This window comes from Dioscorea cayenensis, chromosome 17 (genome assembly GCF_009730915.1).
Source record: "Dioscorea cayenensis subsp. rotundata cultivar TDr96_F1 chromosome 17, TDr96_F1_v2_PseudoChromosome.rev07_lg8_w22 25.fasta, whole genome shotgun sequence".
Classification (NCBI taxonomy): Eukaryota; Viridiplantae; Streptophyta; class Magnoliopsida; order Dioscoreales; family Dioscoreaceae; genus Dioscorea; species Dioscorea cayenensis.
Window position 1 is genome coordinate 20,396,958 of NC_052487.1, and position 20,510 is coordinate 20,417,467.

At 35.8% G+C, this 20,510-nt stretch overlaps 6 protein-coding genes across 6 annotated transcripts; 5 read left to right on the top strand and 1 right to left on the bottom strand.

Moving 5' to 3' along the window:
* The first annotated feature begins 297 nt into the window (after nt 1-297).
* LOC120281239 (receptor kinase-like protein Xa21) lies at nt 298-1,637 on the top strand. The gene is made up of 2 exons (XM_039288112.1): nt 298-1,576; nt 1,624-1,637. The coding sequence occupies exons 1-2, from the start codon at nt 298-300 to the stop codon at nt 1,635-1,637; spliced, it is 1,293 nt and encodes a 430-aa protein (XP_039144046.1).
* On the top strand, nt 1,615-3,933 carry LOC120280297 (receptor kinase-like protein Xa21). The gene is made up of 2 exons (XM_039287072.1): nt 1,615-3,274; nt 3,372-3,933. Exons 1-2 carry the CDS (start codon nt 1,681-1,683, stop codon nt 3,821-3,823), a joined length of 2,046 nt encoding a protein of 681 aa, XP_039143006.1. The 5' UTR covers nt 1,615-1,680; the 3' UTR covers nt 3,824-3,933.
* A 5,770-nt stretch (nt 3,934-9,703) lies between these two features.
* On the top strand, nt 9,704-10,846 carry LOC120281240 (F-box protein SKIP23-like). Its single transcript, XM_039288113.1, has one exon. The coding sequence runs from the start codon at nt 9,704-9,706 to the stop codon at nt 10,844-10,846; it is 1,143 nt and encodes a 380-aa protein (XP_039144047.1).
* Nucleotides 10,847-14,072: 3,226 nt separating this feature from the next.
* On the top strand, nt 14,073-14,795 carry LOC120281241. The gene has a single exon (XM_039288114.1). It carries the CDS (start codon nt 14,073-14,075, stop codon nt 14,793-14,795), a length of 723 nt encoding a protein of 240 aa, XP_039144048.1.
* Nucleotides 14,796-16,366: 1,571 nt separating this feature from the next.
* LOC120279978 (F-box protein SKIP23-like) lies at nt 16,367-17,602 on the top strand. Its single transcript, XM_039286667.1, has one exon. The coding sequence runs from the start codon at nt 16,416-16,418 to the stop codon at nt 17,565-17,567; it is 1,152 nt and encodes a 383-aa protein (XP_039142601.1). The 5' UTR covers nt 16,367-16,415; the 3' UTR covers nt 17,568-17,602.
* Nucleotides 17,603-17,685: 83 nt separating this feature from the next.
* Nucleotides 17,686-19,977, bottom strand: LOC120279979 (uncharacterized protein slr1417). The gene is made up of 3 exons (XM_039286668.1): nt 19,747-19,977; nt 18,212-18,430; nt 17,686-18,029 (listed from the first exon to the last, which is right to left on the bottom strand). Exons 1-3 carry the CDS (start codon nt 19,904-19,906, stop codon nt 17,836-17,838), a joined length of 573 nt encoding a protein of 190 aa, XP_039142602.1. The 5' UTR covers nt 19,907-19,977; the 3' UTR covers nt 17,686-17,835.
* Between the last annotated feature and the right edge of the window lie 533 nt (nt 19,978-20,510).

Sequence of the window (20,510 nt, forward strand, 5' to 3'; positions counted from 1 at the left end):
GCTTGGCCAGTCCCGACTGTCTCATTTTATCTTTTTATCTGTCTTGATTTTTGCTTTCATCTGTTTTCCTCATCCCTGGTGAGGATTTCAGTTTGTTTTTTTATTTTAGACTTTTCTTATTCGCGACCTTTTCTCTGCTCTTACTGTTTCCTTCTTTTTAATAAATTAGTGGTTTTATCCACTTTTATTCAATCCATTCATTTTTTGTTTTATTGAATCTCTAAACTTTATATATAGACAATGCTAGTAATATATCACAAAAGTTGTCATCTTTCTTGCAAACTAAGTAGTTTGGCAATGGAGTTCATCTTCATCAATGCTATCATTCTCCTCATTTGTTCAACCATCTTCCTAGCACCAATGAACAATGCAATAGATGATGAGCTTGCTCTTCTTGCCTTCAAATCAACGATAACTGTTGATCCATCTCAAGCAATGGCCTCATGGAACTTTTCTCTTCATTTCTGTGAGTGGCTAGGAGTGACTTGCAGCCACCGGCATCCTACCAGAGTCACCGGAATAAGCCTTGAAGGTTTTGGACTCTCCGGCGAAGTCTTGACGTCATTATCGAACCTCACATTCCTCCAAAGGCTTCATCTTCCAAACAACAACCTTCATGGACACATACCACAAGAGTTGGGTAATCTCCAACGTCTCAAACATTTAAATTTAGGCAGGAACTCTCTTGAAGGCAACATCCCTGAGACTTTATCTCAATGTCTACAACTCCAAATCTTGCTTTTAAATGACAACAAGCTCACTGGAAGCATCCCTGAAGGACTAGGCTCTTTACAAAAGCTTCTTTACATCAATTTCGGCAACAACTATCTCACCGGAAAAATACCGAATACTTTAGGCAATGCCACTTCTCTTGCTATCCTCTATTTGTACTCCAATTCCCTCTCAGATAGCATCCCTTATTCTGTAGGACAACTCCCTTTAGCCTTCCTTAATCTAACTCACAACAATCTTGAAGGTTTCATTCCATCTTCATTCCAAAATCTCACTTCTCTCATGCACTTTGATGTGTCTTACAACAACCTCACAGGGGGTATCCCTGAGTGGTTTGGCAACCTCTCTTCCCTTAAAACTATAAATGTCAAAATGAACAACCTTAAAGGAAGTATCCCTTATTCTATAGGGTACCTTTCTTCACTTTCCACTCTAGCTCTCACAGCAAACACTTTCTCTGGAGCCATTCCTTCCTCTATCGGAACTCTTCCAAACCTCTACGCACTTGCTCTGTCCCATAATAGTCTTTCAGGCACAATCCCTTCGTCTCTTTACAACCTTTCAAGTATCAATTACTTGGGAGTTGCTGACAATCTTTTAACAGGAACAATCCCATCAGATATAGGCAATACACTTCCTGGACTCAAGACAATTTATATGTACTTCAACCAGTTACACGGTCCGATACCGATGTCGCTGGCCAATGCAACAGGACTTGAAGACATTGAGCTCACTGGAAACAACTTCACTGGAGTGATCCCTTCCAATCTTGGGACCTTGCAAAATCTATACTGGTTGACTCTCGATCGAAACCAGTTTGAAGCTAACAATGCCGATGATTGGAGTTTCCTTGACTCTTTAACTAACTGCAGTAATCTCCAAGTGTTGCAGCTCAACAGAAATAAGTTAGGAGGACCACTGCCAAGCTCTGTTGCCAATCTTTCAACCATGCTCCAATGGTTAGTATTAGCCAACAACCATTTTTCTGGTGTTTTACCGATCGACATCGGTCGATATGTGAATTTGCAGAATCTCGACATGAAGCAGAACTTGTTTATCAGTGGTGATATTCCTCCATCAATTGGAAATCTTCAAAATTTGCAACTATTGGATCTATCAACAAACAATTTTTCTCAACTCATTCCAGACTCTCTTGGCAACCTCACTCAATTGAGTGAGCTGTATTTAGGTGGCAATATCTTGCAAGGGAGCATACCTACAAGTCTGGGAAACCTACAATCTTTGAGGCATTTTGATCTTTCTTACAATAATCTTTCTGGGAGAATTCCTAAAGAAGTTGTCAGCATTGCGTCGATCACAACCTTCTTTGGTTTGTCTCATAACTCACTTACAGGGCCATTACCTTCAGAGATCGGTACCTTGAAGAATGTCATAGAATTGGATGTATCAGAGAACCATTTATCCGGTGAGATTCCGATAAGCATAGGAAAATGTCAACTACTGAAAAGGCTATACATAAATGGCAATTCCTTTCAAGGCATCATTCCATCATCCATGAGTGATTTGAAAGGCATTGAAGAGCTTGATCTTTCAAGAAACAACTTCTCTGGCAGCATTCCTCAATTTCTGACAGATTTCAAGTTTTTACACTATCTAAACCTTTCCTTCAATGAGTTCAATGGCGACGTACCAAAGGGAGGAGTGTTCGACAATGTGACTGGAGTTTCAGTGCAGGGAAATGACAACATCTGTGGTGGTAATCAGGTGTTACACTTGCCACAATGCAACATAGAATCTAAGAATAAGAAAGGACACTGGAAATCTCTGAAGCTCAAAGTGATACTCTCTGTTTCTCTAGTCCTTGTGTTCTTACTGCTCTTGATTATAAGCTTGATACTTATCAGGCACTGGAAGCAAAAGTCAAAGCTGAAATCTCAGTCCAAGATTCCAGGCGAACAGCAACAGTTTATGAAGGTCTCTTATGCAGAGCTTCTTAGATCAACAGAAGAATTCTCTCCTGCAAATTTGATTGGTGTTGGAAGCTATGGCTCGGTGTATAAAGGAATAATGGATTTGGATGGCGAAAAAGTTATTGCTGTCAAAGTACTGAACCTTCAACAACGAGGAGCTTCGAAGAGCTTTATTGCTGAATGCGAGGCATTGAGGAACATTCGGCATCGAAATCTCATCAAGATACTAACTTCTTGCTCGAGTGTCGACTTCAAAGGCAATGACTTCAAAGCTCTAGTGTTCGAGTACATGCCTAATGGAAGTCTCGAGCAATGGTTGCATCCTACAGAAGATGAACAAAGCCAAGTGAGAAGTCTGAGTTTCATCAAAAGATTGAAAATAGCTATCAATATCGCCACTGCATTGGATTACCTCCATCACCACAGCTCAATGCAGATTGTGCATTGTGATCTAAAGCCAAGCAATGTTCTTCTCGACGAAAACATGACAGCTCACGTCGGAGACTTCGGTCTTGCAAGGTTGCTAGATAATAAAATTCCCAAGCCATCATCAAGACATTCAAACAGTTCAACAGGAACAATGAAGGGAACAATTGGATATGTTGCCCCAGGTTTATTTATTTATTTATTTATTTATATTACATTATTAACTTACTTTATATTTTATCATTGATATAAGTCATTCAGAATCTGTTTTAATTGAGACAGAGTATGGAGTAGCCAACCAAGTGTCACCTCATGGAGATGTGTACAGTTATGGAATAGTCTTGCTAGAGATGTTCACAGGAAGGAGACCAGTACAAGAGATTTTCAGAGAAGGACTAAGTCTTCACTCATTTGTTGAGATGGCATTGCCTGAAAGAGTTAAAGAAGTTACAGATCAAAGGTTGCTAGATTTTGATGATGATGATGATGATGAAGAGAATAGTGAAATAGAAGCAATGCTTGATAGCTTAACATCAGTTCTGAAGATCGGCTTAGTTTGCTCAAATGAAAGAGTGACAGATCGAATGAGTATGGGAGATGTTGTGAATGGATTGCATGGAATCAAGGACTCATTTCTCTGCTCTAAAACCAGAGCAAACAGAGCAAACAGAGCAAACTTGAAAGGTGAAGGTTCATCCCAAACTAGTGTGTTGGAAAGGAAGAGAATGAGTTGATCTTGATGGAAGATCACAATAACGTTTTATTGTATGCATTGCAAATCTTGGATTGTTTTCCAGTGTTATATATGATGGAGAATTCTCATTTATGTTCAGTCTTATTGAGTATAAATAATTATTCAGGTGTATTATGGAAATATTTTTAATTGTTTTTTAATTTTATATTCACTTCTTGCTTTCCTGGGTGACTTCCCCCTCAGGAGAATTTTTCTATTCCTGCCTCTATGTTATCTGTTTTCACTTCCCTTCGCTGCTGGTAGATGTGCATGTTCCATTGTACTGAACTTTATTTTATTTTATTTTATTTTAAAAAGAGATAAATCATAAATCAGAAGATCAAGCACTATTTAAACTTCCTGAGCACCAGATCCACTGACTCCTTTGGCGATTTGGCGCCAAACTTGACACAGGAGTAATCCGCTTCTCCCCTCCCTGAGCAGGCCTGTGTCTCCAGATGGCTGACTTCGCCGGCTTCAGTTCCTCTCTATCTATTTTTTCTCGCTTTGCTAGCTCTTTATGTTTACTGTTTTCCTCATCTCTGGTGAGAACTTCAATATTTCTTCGTTCTTATGTTTATTGTTTAATATTTTCCTTTTGTACTTTGCTTTCTTTTTCTTTAATAAATTCGTGATTTATCCACTTTTATTCAAAAACAAAAACAAAACAAATTAGTTCCGACAAAACTGAGAAAAAAAGTCTATAATTTATTTGTTACTTTTTTTTTAATTAATCACATGATTTATCTATTTTTTTAATATATATAAATATACATATAACAAAATCATCATCTTTAATTTGGGGAAAAAAATAAAATACCAACTCTCCTCCCACAATATTGTAAGGTGGTAATTATCCTTTTTTTTTTTTAATAATAGACGACAAGCGTCCTTTTTATATGAATACAAACAGTACCAAACAGTACTGAAACCGGATATACAGTATATGTACAGTATGAAAATAGTATAAAAATCTCGGGTGAACAGTATATGAACATTATGGTGGACAGTACTGTCAGGGGAGGTATTTGAACCCATGACCTCCCCCTTATACTTTGGTGTCATATCATTGGGCTATCCAATGGTTGACGTAATTATCCTTTTACTTATCCCGATATTTAATATAACTCTATATCTTAAAATTTAGTTATATGCTCTTTTAATTAATATGTAATTTTGAAATTTTTGGGAGCAAATAAATATTAAGATGTTTTAAAAATCAAATAAATAAATTATAAATATACATATAATACATTATACACACACACACACAAACGACACCAACCAGCAAATCTCCTTCCATTGATATCATATCCCATAACATATCTTCTATATTATTTAGTAAAAATTTGTATATATATTTAAAAAAAATATGTGATTGTATATTTTTAGCTATATAATTCTTTCACTTCATTTCTCATATACTGAAGTATTCTATAAATAACTTTGTAATCTTTTAATTATAAATATTCAAAAATACAAGTTTCTTCATATTTATCTATTTTTATAAAAAAAATTTGAAATTAAACCTTTTTGTTTTCCGGATTTCTATTACTTTTCAAATTAAAGTTCAAACAAATTACCTAAATCTGCAAAAAAAAAAAAAATACTTAAATTCTAAATTCTAAAAAACAGATATCATATCATATCTCCCCACAATCTCAAACTTGCACAGTGATCATATCTCCCTTCATCTATCCACCACCTTCTCTTAATCCCCTCTCTCACTGGCCAACATGCATAAACCCTAACCCTAACCCTAACCCTAACCCTAATTCTCTCCCACACAGTGTTCACTTTCATCGTCATGACCACCATCTTATCCCAATATTCAAATCTTCCTTCCTATATTCCTATATATCTACAGAATACAAACATATATCTTATACAGATATATATATACATATACTGATATACACAAACCCTTAAACTCTGCGCGCAGTATCTATATATATACACATACATTAATACCTAACAGAGAAAGAGAGAGAGAGATGGCAAAACAAGAAGGAGAAGAAGAAGAAGAAGGAGTGTGGTCAAAACTCCCTCTAGACCTTCTTGGGTTGATCATGGCAAAACTCCCCTTAGATGATCACCTTCATCTCACCTCTGTCTGCCGGTACTATCACCTCGCCAAGTCTCTCAACCTCTCTTCTCCTGCTCCGTCCTCTCCTTGGCTCATCCTCTCCGGCCAGGATTCCACCCTCAAACTCCTCCCCCAAACCAAAACCACCCCTTATGAACCCATCATCCCTGCCCGCTTCATCCGTCGCCGTCTCTTCATCGGCTCCTCCAATGGCTGGCTTGTCACCGTCTTTTGCAATCCCTCCTCTTGACCTTCACCTACTCAACCCTCTCACCGGCATCCAACACCCTCTCCCTCCCATCCAAACTCTCCCTTTCATTACCTCTGATCCTAACAAAACCAACTCATCAGTCAAGTACCAAATCAACAATCAAAGAATCTGTGATTATTACATCTTCATGAACAATTTCTTCACAAAAGCAGTCATCTCCACCAAAGACTTCACTGTTGTCTTAGCCCACCGTTATCACAACCGTTCCACTCTTTGCTACACTCGTCCAAACCTCTCCAAATGGATTTCTTTTGTCATTCCCTATAACCATATGTATCGTGCCATTGATATTATCCATGACAATGGTTTGTTCTACGCCCTCACTGACATGGGCGATGTCATCATCTGTGGCCCTTCTTTAGTCACAAGAGTACTGTCTTTACAAGAACCTCTTGGCAAACTGTCTTTACAAGAACCTCTAAGCACGATGGGTACCTCTACTCATTTTATTGTTAAGTCTCTGGATGGAGATTTACTCATGGTGCAGAAACTACGTCAACTCTCTAATGAAGTTGACATTCACCTCTATGACTTCACGACGTGTGGATTTGAGGTGTTTAGGATTGAGAATGAGAACAATGATCAGAAGTATTGGAAACAGGTGGATGATCTGGGGGAGCAGTGCTTGTTTCTTGGGGACAATGAATCCATGGTCTTTTCTGCTTTGAAGTATCCAGAGCTTCAAAGGAACTGTATTTACTTCACTGAAGGAAGAAAGTTCATGAACCAGAGGTCAGTCCGTTGTAAGCAACCAGAACAATGTTACATGGGAGTGTATAATCTTACCGATAGAAGCATCAAGAAATTGCTTTATGCTTCTACTCTCACTTGGCTTCCTCCCATTTGGTTCACTCCATACATTGAGGGGAGTCATTAATTATAAAAATGTGTGTGTGTGTGTGTGTGTGTGTGTGTGTGTGTTTAGTACTGATGTTACTTTTGTTTTGATTTATAAGAGTATGCATTTCAATTGTGTGTGTTTAGTACTGATGTTACTTTTGTTTTGATTTATAAGAGTATGCATTTCAATTATAATTAGTATCCGTCTCGTCTAACATAATATGAGACTGATAACGTGAAAACAAATTATTGAACATGTGATAAGAGTTTTTCATGAAGTATATATATTACAAGTATGAAACTATCATTCTAAGCAGTATATGATTATACAAGCAATGATCACTAGCCTGACATCATTATATACTTTTACAATAAGAAAGCATTTTATTAGGAGATTGAATTACAGTCCATGTTTGATACTTCTGGTGTTAATTCCCCTGATGTTCCTGAGGAGAAAGATTTTCTGCAACCACATGTTATTGTTGCATTAGGGTTCTTGACAGATTAAAAGAATTAGTATGAGTATTTGACGTATAAAAACAGCATATATATATATATACAATACAATCACCGAATTTTGTTGTCTACTTCATGTTGTTATTTCATATCTAACAATCCAACTATAACTGCAAAAATCTAAATGTGCCTTAAACTCATTTGATGAGATGGCATTGCCTGAAAGAGTTACAAGAAGTTATAGATCAAAGCTTGCTAGATTTTGATGATGATGGTGAAGAGAATAATGAAATAGAAGCAATGCTTGATAGCTTAACATCAGTTCTTATGATCGGATTAGTTTGCTCGAATGAAGGAGTGACAGATCGAATGAATATGGGAGATGTTGTCAATGGATTGCATGGGATCAAGGACTCATTTCTCTGCTCTAGAAACAGAGCAAACATAGCAAATAGAGCAAACAGAGCAAACTTGAAAGGTGAAGGTTCCTCCCATACTAGCATCTTGGAAAGGAAGTGAATGAGTTGGTCTTGATGGAAGATCACAATAACATTTTATTGTATGCATTGCAAATCTTGGATTGTTTTCTAGTGTTATATTTTGATGGACAATTTTCATCTATGTTGTTTTTTTTTTAAAGGTGGATGAACCACCGCACATATTGAGTGTAAATAATTTTTTAGTTGTATTATGAAAATATTTTTAATTATTTTTTTATTTTATATTCATTTCTTGTTATTCTGGGTGACTTTTCTCTCTGTTCCAACCTTTATGTATCTCACTTCCTTCCGCTGCTAGTGGATGTGCATGTTCCATTGTACTTTTATTTTATTTTTATTTTTTTAAAAAAATAGATAAATCACGGATTCATTGCAACGAAACTGAGAAAAAAAAATTTGTACTTTTTTTGTTACTTGTTTTTTTTAATTAATCAAATACATAATTTATCCAATTTTTCAATATATATATATGTATAACAAAATCATCATCTTTAATTTGGGAAAAAAAAATATCAACTCTCCTCCCACAATGTTGTAAGGTGGTAATTGTCATTTTATTTATCCCGATAGTTAATATAATTCTAAATCTTACATTTTACTAATATGCTCTTTTAATTAATAAGTAATTTTGAAATTTTTGGCAGCAAATAAATATTAAGATATTTTGAAAATCAAATAGAAAAATTATAAATATACATGCATACACACAAACGATAGTTTTCAAAGCAACATCAGCTACTTCTCTCCTTATGATTTTAGGGATTTACTTTCTTGTTTATGTTGCTCTTCCCTCTACTATATTTCAAGCTTTAGTTTATATCCCTAGTTAATCTTATCGTGAGAGTTGTTTTTTCTCTCACTTAATTGCTTTGTTTTTAAATGAAGTAGTGATTTTGATAACACATGATCTACTTTCTATGTTTTCATATATTCTAGCAAATCTCCTTCTTTTGATATCCCATAACATATCTTCAATATTATTTAGTTTATATATATATATATTTTTGTATATTTTAAAGATATATGATTGTATATTTTTAGCCATATAATCCTACAATATTTTCACTTCTATTTTTAGATACGGAAGAGTTGTATCAATAGCCTTGTAATCTTTTAATTATAAATATAAAAAATATATAAGTTTAGGTTTTTTCAAATTTATCTATTTTTATAACAAAAATTTTGAAATTTAACTTTTTTTTTCTAGATTTCTATTAATTTTCAAATTAAAATTCAAACAAACCTAAATCTGAACTAGAAGTAAATTCTAAATTCTAAAAAACTGATCGATATCATATCTCCTCACAATCTCAAACTTCCACAGTTATCATATCACCCTTCATCTATCCACTTTCTTCTCTTAATCCCCTCTCTCACTGACAATGCGTGCATAAACCCTAACCCTAACCCTAACCCTAATTCTCTCCCACCCAGTATTCTTTTTCATCGTAGCCACACCGTCTTGCCCCAATATTCAAATCTTCCTTCTTACATACCTATATATATATATATATATATATCTACAGAATACACACATATATCTTATACATATATATATATACACACACATACGTATCTATATATATATATATATATGCACACACACATTGATACACATACAATACCTAACAGAGAGAGAGAGAGAGAGAGAGAGAGAGAAAGATGGCAAAACAAGGAGAAGAAGAAGGAGTGTGGTCAAAACTCCCACCAGACCTTCTTGGGTTGATCATGGCAAAACTCCCCTTAGATGATCACCTTCATCTCACCTCTGTCTGCCGGCACTATCACCTCATCACCAAGTCTCTCAACCTCTCTTCTCCTGCCCCATCTTCTCCCTGGCTCATCCTCCCCGGCCGGAGTTCCACCACCCTCAAATTCCTCCCACAAACCAAAACCACCCCTTATGAAGCCATCATCCCTTCCCCCTTCATCCGCCGCCGTCTCTTCATCGGTTCATCCAATGGCTGGCTGGTCACCGTCTCTTGCAACCCTTTTCTTGACCTTCACCTTCTCAACCCTCTCACTGGCACCCAACACTCTCTCCCTCCCATCCACACTCTCCCTTTCATTACCTCTTATCCTAACAAAACCAACTCATCAGTCAAGTACCAAATCAACAATCAAAATATCTGTGATTATAACTCCTTCATGAACTATTTCTTCACAAAAGCAGTCATCTCCACCAAAGACTTCACTGTTGTCTTAGCCCACCGTTATCACAACCGTTCCACTCTTTGCTACACTCGTCCAAACCTCTCCAAATGGATTTCTTTTGTCATTCCCTATAACCATATGTATCGTGCCATTGATGTTATCCATGACAATGGTTTGTTCTATGCCCTCACTGACAGGGGAGATATCATCATCTGTGGCCCTTCTTCAATCACAAGAGTACTGTCTTTACAAGAACCTCTAGGCATGATGGGTCCTTCTACTCATTTTATTGTTAGGTCTCTGGATGGAGATTTACTCATGGTGGGGAGACTACGTCAACTCTCTGATAAAGTTGACATTCACCTCCATGACTTCAGGACGTGTGACTTTGAGGTGTTTAGGATTGAGAATGAGAACAATGATCAGATGTATTGGAAACAGGTGGATGATCTGGGGGAGCAGAGCTTGTTTCTTGGGGACAATGAATCCATGGTCTTTTCTGCTTTGAAGTATCCAGAGCTTCAAAGGAACTGTATTTACTTCACTGAAGGAAGAAAGTTCATGAACCAGAGGTCAGCCAGTTGTAAGCAACCAGAACAATGTGACATGGGAGTGTACAATCTTAGCGATAGAAGTATCAAGAAATTGCTTTATCCTTCTACTCTCACTTGGCCTCCTCCCATTTGGTTCACTCCACACATTGAGGGGAGTCATTAATTATAAAATGTGTGTGTGTGTGTGTTACTTTTGTTTTGATTTTCAATTATAATTAGTATCCGTCTCGTCTAACATAATATGAGACTGATAACGTGAAAACAAATTATTGAACATATGATAAGAGGTTTCATGATGTATATATATTACAAGTATGAAACTATCATTCTAAGCAGTATATGATTATACAAGCAATGGTCACTAGCCTGACATCATTACATACTTTTACAATAAGAAAGCATTTTATTAGGAGATTAAATTACAGTCCATGTTTGATACTTCTGGTGTTAATTCCCCTGATGCTCCTGAGAAGAAAGATTTTCTGCAACCACATGTTATTGTTGCATTAGGATTCTTGACAGATTAAAAGAATTAGTATGAGTATTTGACGTATAAAAACAGCATATATATATATATATATAATACAAGCACCGGATTTTGTTGTCTACTTCATGTTGTAATTTCATATCTAACAATCCAACTATAACTGCAAAAATCTAAATGTGCCTTAAACTCATTTGTTGAGATGGCATTACCTGAAAGAGTTAAAGAAGTTGCACATCAAAGGTTGCTAGATTTTGATGATGATGATGATGATGATGATGATGATGATGATGAAGAGAATAGTGAAATAGAAGCAATGCTTAATAGTTTAACATCAGTTCTTAAGATCGGCTTAGTTTGCTCGAATGAAAGAGTGACAGATCGAATGCATATGGGAGATGTTGTGAATGGATTGCATGGGATCAAGGACTCATTTCTTTGCTCTAGAAACAGAGTAAACAGAGCAAACTTGAAAGGTGAAGGTTCCTCCCAAACTAGAATTTTTGGAAGAGGAGCGGGGCGAACTCACTAGAGACCCAGGGACGTGGGCGTTAGAACCACCCATACATAACCACTATTCACAACTCCCAGAAATGTGCCCTCAGCTAAAAATCGAACTCTCATCACTCGGTGAGAGTTTTATCGGCGACCCGTGTACCAATAGACACAAAGGTCGTTGGCCCAAACTAGAATGTTGGAAAGGAAATGAATGAGTTGCTCTTGATGGAAGATCACAATAACGTTTTATTGTATGCATTGCAAATCTTGGATTGTTTTCTAGTGTTATATTTGATGGGGAATTTTCATTTATGTTCACTCTTATTGAGTATAAATAATTATTCAGGTGTATCATGAAAACACTTTTATTTTTATTTTTTTTTTTAATTTTATTTTCACTTTCTTGCTTTGGTGACTTCCCCCTCATCGTCGCTCTCAGAAGAATTTTTCTATTCCTACCTCTATGTATCTGTTTTCACTTCCCTCCGCTGCCAGTGGATGTGCATGTCCCATTGTACTTTATTATTATTATTATTATTATTATTATTATTTTCAATTAGATAAATCACATATTCATTGCAACGAAACTGAAAAAAAAAACTATACTTTATTTGTTATTTGTTTTTTCAATTAATCAATACATAATTTATCCACTTTTTCAATATATATATATATTTATATAACAAAATCATCACCTTTAATTTGGGGAAAAAAATACCAACTCTCCTCCCACAATGTTGAGGTGGTAATTGTCCTTTTATTTATCCCGATATTTAATATAATTCTATATCTTAAATTTTAGTTATATGCTCTTTTAATTAATAAGTAATTTTTAAATTTTTGGCAGAAAGTAAATATTAAGATATTTTGAAAATCAAACAGACAAATTATAAATATACATGCATATATATATATATATATATACACACAAACTATTGTTAGTTTCTAAAGCGGCACCAACTCCTTCTCTCCTCATATTTTTAGGGATTTACTTTCTTTTTTTTGTTGCTCTTCCCTCTACTATATTTCAATTTTTAGTTTCTATTCCTAGTTAATCTTACTGTGAGAGTTGTTTTCTTTTTTCTCATTTATTCTAATTGTTTTTTTTTTAAATGAAGCAGCGATTTTGAAAACACATGATCTACTTTCTATGTTTTTAGACATTCTGACAAATTTTCTTCTATTGATGTCCCATAACATATCTTCCGTATATATTATTAAATATATATATATATATATTTGTATATTTTAAATATATGATTGTATATTTTTAGCCATATAATTTTACAATATTTTCACTTTTTTTAGATATCAAAGAGTTATATAAATAGGCTTGTAATCTTTTAATTATAAATATAAAAAAATACTAGTTTAAGTTTCTTCAGATTTATCCATCTTTATAACAAAAAATTTGAAATTATACTTTTTTTTTCCCAAGATTTCTATTAATTTTCAAATTAAAGTTCAAACAAACCTAAATCTTAAAAAAAAAAAAAAACAACTAAATTCTAAATTCTAAAAAACAGATATATCATATATCCCCACAATCTCAAACCTCCACACTTATCATATCACCCTTTATCTACCCACTTTCTCTTAATCCCTTCTCTCACTGACCATGCATGCATGCATGCATAAACCCTAACCCTAACCCTAATTTTCTCCCACACTACAAAGTTCTCTTTCATCGTCGCCACCGTCTTACCCCAATATTCAAATCTTCCTTCTTACATACCTATATATATATATATATATATCTACAGAATACACACATATATCTTATACAGATATATATACACATACAACCCCTTAAACTCTGTATTTGTATATATATACACACACAATACTAACAGAGAGGGAGAGAGAGAGAGAGAGAGAGAGAGAGAGAGAGAGAGAGAGAGAGAGAGAGAGAGAGAGAAAGATGGAAAAACAAGAAGGAGAAGAAGGAGTGTGGTCAAAACTCCCACCAGACCTTCTTGGGTTGATCATGGCAAAACTCCCCTTAGATGATCACCTTCATCTCACCTCTGTCTGCCGGCACTATCACCTCATCACCAAGTCTCTCAACCTCTCTTCTCCTGCCCCATCTTCTCCCTGGCTCATCCTCCCCGGCCGGAGTTCCACCACCCTCAAATTCCTCCCACAAACCAAAACCACCCCTTATGAAGCCATCATCCCTTCCCCCTTCATCCGCCGCCGTCTCTTCATCGGCTCCTCCAATGGCTGGCTGGTCACCGTCTCTTGCAACCCTTTTCTTGACCTTCACCTTCTCAACCCTCTCACAGGCACCCAACACTCTCTCCCTCCCATCCACACTCTCCCTTTCATTACCTCTTATCCTAACAAAACCAACTCATCAGTCAAGTACCAAATCAACAATCAAAGTATCTATGATTATAACTCCTTCATGAACTACTTCTTCACAAAAGCAGTCATCTCCACCAAAGACTTCACTGTCGTTTTAGCCCACCCTTATTACAATGGAACTAGGACCACCCTTTGCTACACTCGTCCAAACCTCTCCAAATGGATTTCTTTTGTCACTCCCTATTACCAATATGCCATTGATGTTATCCATGACAATGGTTTGTTCTACGCCCTCACTAACAAGGGCAGTATCATCATCTGTGGTCCTTCTTCAATCATAAGAGTATTGTCTTTACAACAACCTCTAAGCTTATTGCATCCCTCTATTTATTTTATTGTTAAGTCTCTAGATGGAGATTTACTAATGGTGCACAGAGAAATTCAACTCTCTGATAAGGTTGACATTCACCTCCATGACTTCAAGACTTGTGACTTTAGAGTGTATAGGATTGAGAATGAGAACAATGATCAGATGTATTGGAAACTGGAGTTTGATCTTGGGGAGCAGTGCTTGTTTCTTGGGGACAATGAATCCATGGTCTTTTCTGCTTTGAAATATCCAGAGCTTCAAAGGAACTGTATTTACTTCACTGAAGGAAGGGTCCTGAACCAGAGGTCAGCCAGTTGTAAGCAACCAGAACAATGTGACATGGGAGTGTATAATCTTAGTGATAAAAGTATCAAGAAATTGCTTTATCCTTCTACTCTCACTTGGCCTCCTTCCATTTGGTTCACTCCACACAATGAAGAAAGTCATCATTAATTATCCAGTGTGTGTGTGTGTGTGTGTGTGTGTGTGTGTGTGTGTGATGATATTACTTTTGTTTTAATTTATTAGAGTATGCCTTTCAATGTGTGTGTGATGATATTACTTTTGTTTTAATTTATTAGAGTATGCCTTTCAATTTTATGATTAGTATCCATCTCTTCTAACATATAATATGAGAATGATAATGTGAAAACAAATTATTGAACATGTGATAAGAATTTTTCATGTAGTATATATATTACAAGTATGAAACTATCATTCTAAGCAGTATATGATTGTACAAACAATGGTCACATACTTTTACAATAAGAGAGCATTTTAATTATTAGGAGATTGAATTATAGTCCATGTTTGATACTTCTGGTGAAGGACCACCAAAATATTATAACTAAATTATTTATTCAATATTTATAGGATATCAGATAGACACTAATCGTCCTATAACATTTGACTGAGTAAAAATATTTTATTATATTATCATTGCAAATCTTCGATCGTTTTCTAATGTTATATATGATAAAGCATTTTCATTACATTTACTCTTATTTAAGTATAAATAATTATTCTTATATATTCTGAAAATATTTTTAATTATATTTTATTTATTTATTTGGTACAATATAGACATGATAAAACCCTCACTTATAATTTCTTAAAAAGACAATATATCAAATCTAATATTATAACCAATATTATAAGAGAGATTTAATCCCTTAATTATATATCCTTTAATTAACAAGTAATTTTGAAATCTCCAGTAATAAATAAATAATTAGAATATTTTGAAAATAAAATAAAATAATATCTTCTTGATATATATATATATATATGAGAACCCATCATCTAGGGACGTCCCTAGATTTCAAATCTAGAGATGTCCATAAGTAGCTAGTCGGATGAAAAATCGACTAGCTCTTATCATTATGAAAACGATAAAAACCGCGTTCTACGAGTGTTATGCAGATAAAAAGGTGTCAGATGTTTATATAATCAATCAACCATCGGATGATGATCCAACGGCTTAGATTTAAAAACATCCCTATATTTGAAATCTAGGGACGTCCCTAGATGATGTTTTCCCTATATATATATATCCAACTTTTTGGCCAAATTTAAAATTAAACTTTTTTTTTATTCACTATTAGATTTCTATTATTCTTAAAATTAAATTTCAAACAAACCTAAATCTTTTTAAAAAAACACTCTTACCTCATCTATTCTTTCAAATTCTAAATTCTAAAAAAAAAATTATCATATCTCCCCACAATTTCAAACTTCCATAGTTGTCACAAAACCCTTCAGCTGTCCACCACCTCCTAATCCCCTCACTGGCCATGCATGCATAAACCCTAACCCTAACCCTAACCCTAACCCTAATTCTCTCCCACTCAGTGTTCTCTTTCATCGTCGCCACCGTCTTACCCTAATATTCAATTCTTCCTCCTTATATACATCTTATATATATATATATATATACATATCTACATACCCTTAAACTCTGCATCTGTATATATATATATATATATATATATGACACACATACAATAACAAACAGAGAGAAACATGGCAGCAGAAGTGTGGTCAAAACTTCCTCTAGACCTTCTTGGGTTGATCATGGCAAAACTCTCCTTAGATGATCACCTTCATCTCACCTCCGTCTGCCGGCACTATCACCGTGCCAAGTCTTTCAACCTCTCTTCTCCACTCCCATCCTCTCCTTGGCTTATCCTCCCCGGCCGGAGTTCCACCACCCTCAAATTCCTCCCTCAAGCCAAAACCACCCCTTATGAAGCCATCACCCCTTCCCCCTTCATCCGTCGCCGTCTCTTCATCGGCTCCTCCAATGGCTGGGTGGTCACTGTCTCTTGCAACCCTTCTCTAGACCTTCACCTACTCAACCCTCTCACCGGCACCCAACACCCTCTCCCTCCCATCCACACTCTCCCTTTCATTACCCCTATCCCTAACAAACCCAACTCCTCCTCAGTCCACTACCGAATCACCAATTACAAAACCTTTGATCATCACTCCTTCATCCACTACTTCTTCACAAAAGCAGTCATCTCCACCAAAGACTTCACTGTCCTCTTAGCCCACCCTAATCACAACAATGCTACCCTTTCCTACACTCATCCAGACCGCTCCAAATGGGTTTCTTTTGTCATTCCCGGCCATTACCATGATGCTGTTGATGTTATCCATGATAAAGGTTTGTTCTACGCCATCACCTCCGTCGGCGATATCATCATCTGTGGCCCTTCTTCAACCACAAGAGTACTATCTTTTCAAGATCCTCAATTCATGGATGTAGAAGATCCTTCCTCTACCCGTTATATTGTAAGGTCTGTGCATGGAGATTTACTCTTGGTGCATAGAAGAATTGAAATCTCTGCTGATAAAGATTACAATGAGCTCCTTAAGTTCAAGACTCGAAAGTTTATGGTGTATAGGATTGACGGTCATAAGAACAATGATCAGAGGTATTGGAAACGGGTGAATGATCTGGGGGAGCAGTGCTTGTTTCTTGGGACCAATGAGTCCATGGCCTTCTCTGCTTTGAAGTATCCAGAGCTTCAAAGGAACTGTATCTACTTCACTGAATCAAGAACTCAGAATAAATCAGTCAGGTGTAGGCAACCAAAACAGTGTGATTTGGGAGTGTTTAATCTTAGTGATAAAAGTATCAAGCCATTGTTTTATCCTTCTGATCTCACTTGGCCTCCTCCCATTTGGTTCACTCCACACATTGAGGGGAGTCATCAGTAATTATTAAGTGTGCCTGTGTGTGATTTTAGCACTGATGTTACTTTTGTTTTGATTTATTAGAGTATGCCTTTCATTTATTAGTGTCTGTCTTGTCTAACATGATATGAGAATGATAACCTGAGAACAAATTATGAACATGTGATAAGAGTTTTTTATGCAGTATATTACAAGTATGAAACTATCATTCTAAGCAGTATGATTATCCACACACTGGTGAAGCACACACCACAAGCATGACACAGTTACATACTTACAATAAGAGAGCATTTTAGGAGCTTGAATTGCAGTCCATGGCTGATGCTTCCGGTGTCGATTCCCCTGATGCTCCCGAGGCGAAAGATTTTCCGCAACCACAGGTTTTCGTCGCATTAGGGTTCTTGAATGAGAAGCCTCCCCCGATAAGTGCATCACTAAAATCAAGCTGCATGCCGTAGAGGAAAAGAAGACTCTTTGGATCACATACTGCAAAAAAACAGAACAATGTTGCACCATTAATAACCATTCAGAAGGTGATGAACACTCAAGTAATTAATTTTAAGAAGTTTGCCCGAAAGTGTTGTTCATTCAAAGGCATGTTTCACCATGCTTTTTACTCATTATCTATTGCTATATGTAAGAGAAGAAGAGGAATAAGGTGAACATACCAATTTGAAAGCCATTGTATTCAATGATTGAGTCATCTGCTTTTGCATTGGCTCGGTCTTCAAAATCCATAGTGTAAGACATACCAGAGCAGCCACCTTGCTTCACTCCAATTCTTAAGCAAAGGTCTTCATTTCTTTCCGACCTGATCTTATTTAGATGCGTCAATGCCTTTGCGGTCAAGGAAATTGCAGGGGCGAGGTTCTCAAAAGTTGGTGCCTCTGACAGATTAAAAGAATTAGTATGAGTAATTGACACATAAAAACAGCATAAAATACAAGCACCGGCTTTTGGTTTCAACTTCATGCTGTAATTTGCAATCTAACCACCCAACTACAGCTGCAAAAAAACTCTACATGTGCCTTACACCACCAATGGTATATGAAAAGTAGCATGAGGAGATAATTCTTTAAGCTTGGAAAAAACAAGAGTCTAAATCTGGCTGATTGCCATTCAGATAATGAGTTATACAGGGTAATCAGTATGTTGAACAAAAATAAAATCAAAATGATTAGAATTCATCAGCAGAAGATGCAAAATAAATGATACAAAGATTTTTCTTCCACAATTACTGAGAAGCAACAATAAATCCATGATTAAACTAAAACTAGCAATTGGCATGCCTTTAGAGAGAAATACCACCAAACAAAGGAATTGCAATAGTGGTGCCTCAATTACAATCTTATCTCAAAGCAAGGGACAAATACATCAAAATGCCACAAAGTTTGTTTATGCAGTTTCCATATATTCCCCATGATGATACTAAGTTCAATTCAAACCCTTGCTTAACATGAGCAGTAATCTCTAACTTTTTATCTGAGAACCTCATGGAAAACTTAATCTTCATTTTATGCTGACATAGCTCGTACAAGTAGGGAAAAGGCATCCAAAAATTTCTATGTTTAAGTAACACTGTAAATACAAAACAATTCAGGGCAGTTGCACCATGGAGATCAAGCTCAAAAACAACAAAGATTAAGTCAAAAATTTTCCAAACACCAAGGTTTAAATTGATCTCACAAAATACGGTCTAATCATCAGATAAATATACCTCATTTCAGGTCATTTCAGGCTCAAATTTACCACAATGAACAAATCACACTTGTGAATTAGTCAAGCAGGATCATGCAAAACTTTCAAAGAGAAATACAAACAGCTCTAGAACACCATAAACACCGCATACCTGCAAGCAACCAAATTGACCACTAAATCTCACTATACATCATACTACAACAAGAAATCATAGGCAAAAGAAGTCCACCAATAGAGTATACCCCCAAAACTCATGAAACAATTTAAAAAATCACAAATTTAAGAACAATTCAGTGAAAACCAAACAGACAAGTATGGTTCTATTCCATTTCACCACGATAAGCACATAATATGGTCCCAAATCAATACTAATCCCTAAAATTTCACATCAACCATCACAATCCATGCAAAATCAATAACTTCTCTTCCCAAAAGCAACAGAGATAAGATTAAATCACGTTAAAAAATATACAAAAAGAAAAATCTAATGTGAAACTTAGGTCACCAGAAACAGCGCTGCATCGGATGGAGATAGCTCCCCGGTGACCAAAATCAGCGAGACTCGACAAAGCGAAGCTAATAGAAGATCGAGACGGGCATGGAGATCGTGAACCACTGGGCAACCGGCAGAGAAAGGCGGAAGAGGTCGTTCCGGCGAGCGCCATTGACGACGAGAAGACGAGGATTTTTTTTTCTCTCGAAACTCCCAAAGAAAAACGACGAACAACGCGAATGCCATTCAAGACTTGAGGCTCTTGTTTTTGGGCCTTGGATTTTTTTTTTAATTGTTTGTGGGCCTTGGGCTGGGCCCACCAGAAAACACAGTGACAGTGATAGTTTGCTAAATTTTCATCAATAATTTTAAAACGTACGTGTACGACTGTACAACTCTAAATTGTGTAAATATGTATATATATATATATATATACTCTTTTTAAGATTATTAGTGTAATTTATTGACTTTTATATGAAAAATTGATAATTATATGCTTCTATGTGTGCATTGGTAAATATTCAACCTATCTTATATAATTATATAGGTTGCTTCAGAGAAGATATTTTTGTAAGACAAATGTTTGCATTTATCAACCATCTCTTTTGAGATTATTTGTGTCCTTCCCCATGAAATCTCTTATAAGATTATTGATATTTTTATTAAGGAAATAAATTTGAATCTCAAGTCATGCGAGAGTATACCTCTAATATGACTTATTTATCTTATAAAATAAATGTATTTATATAGATATATGAAAGTTATATATATATATA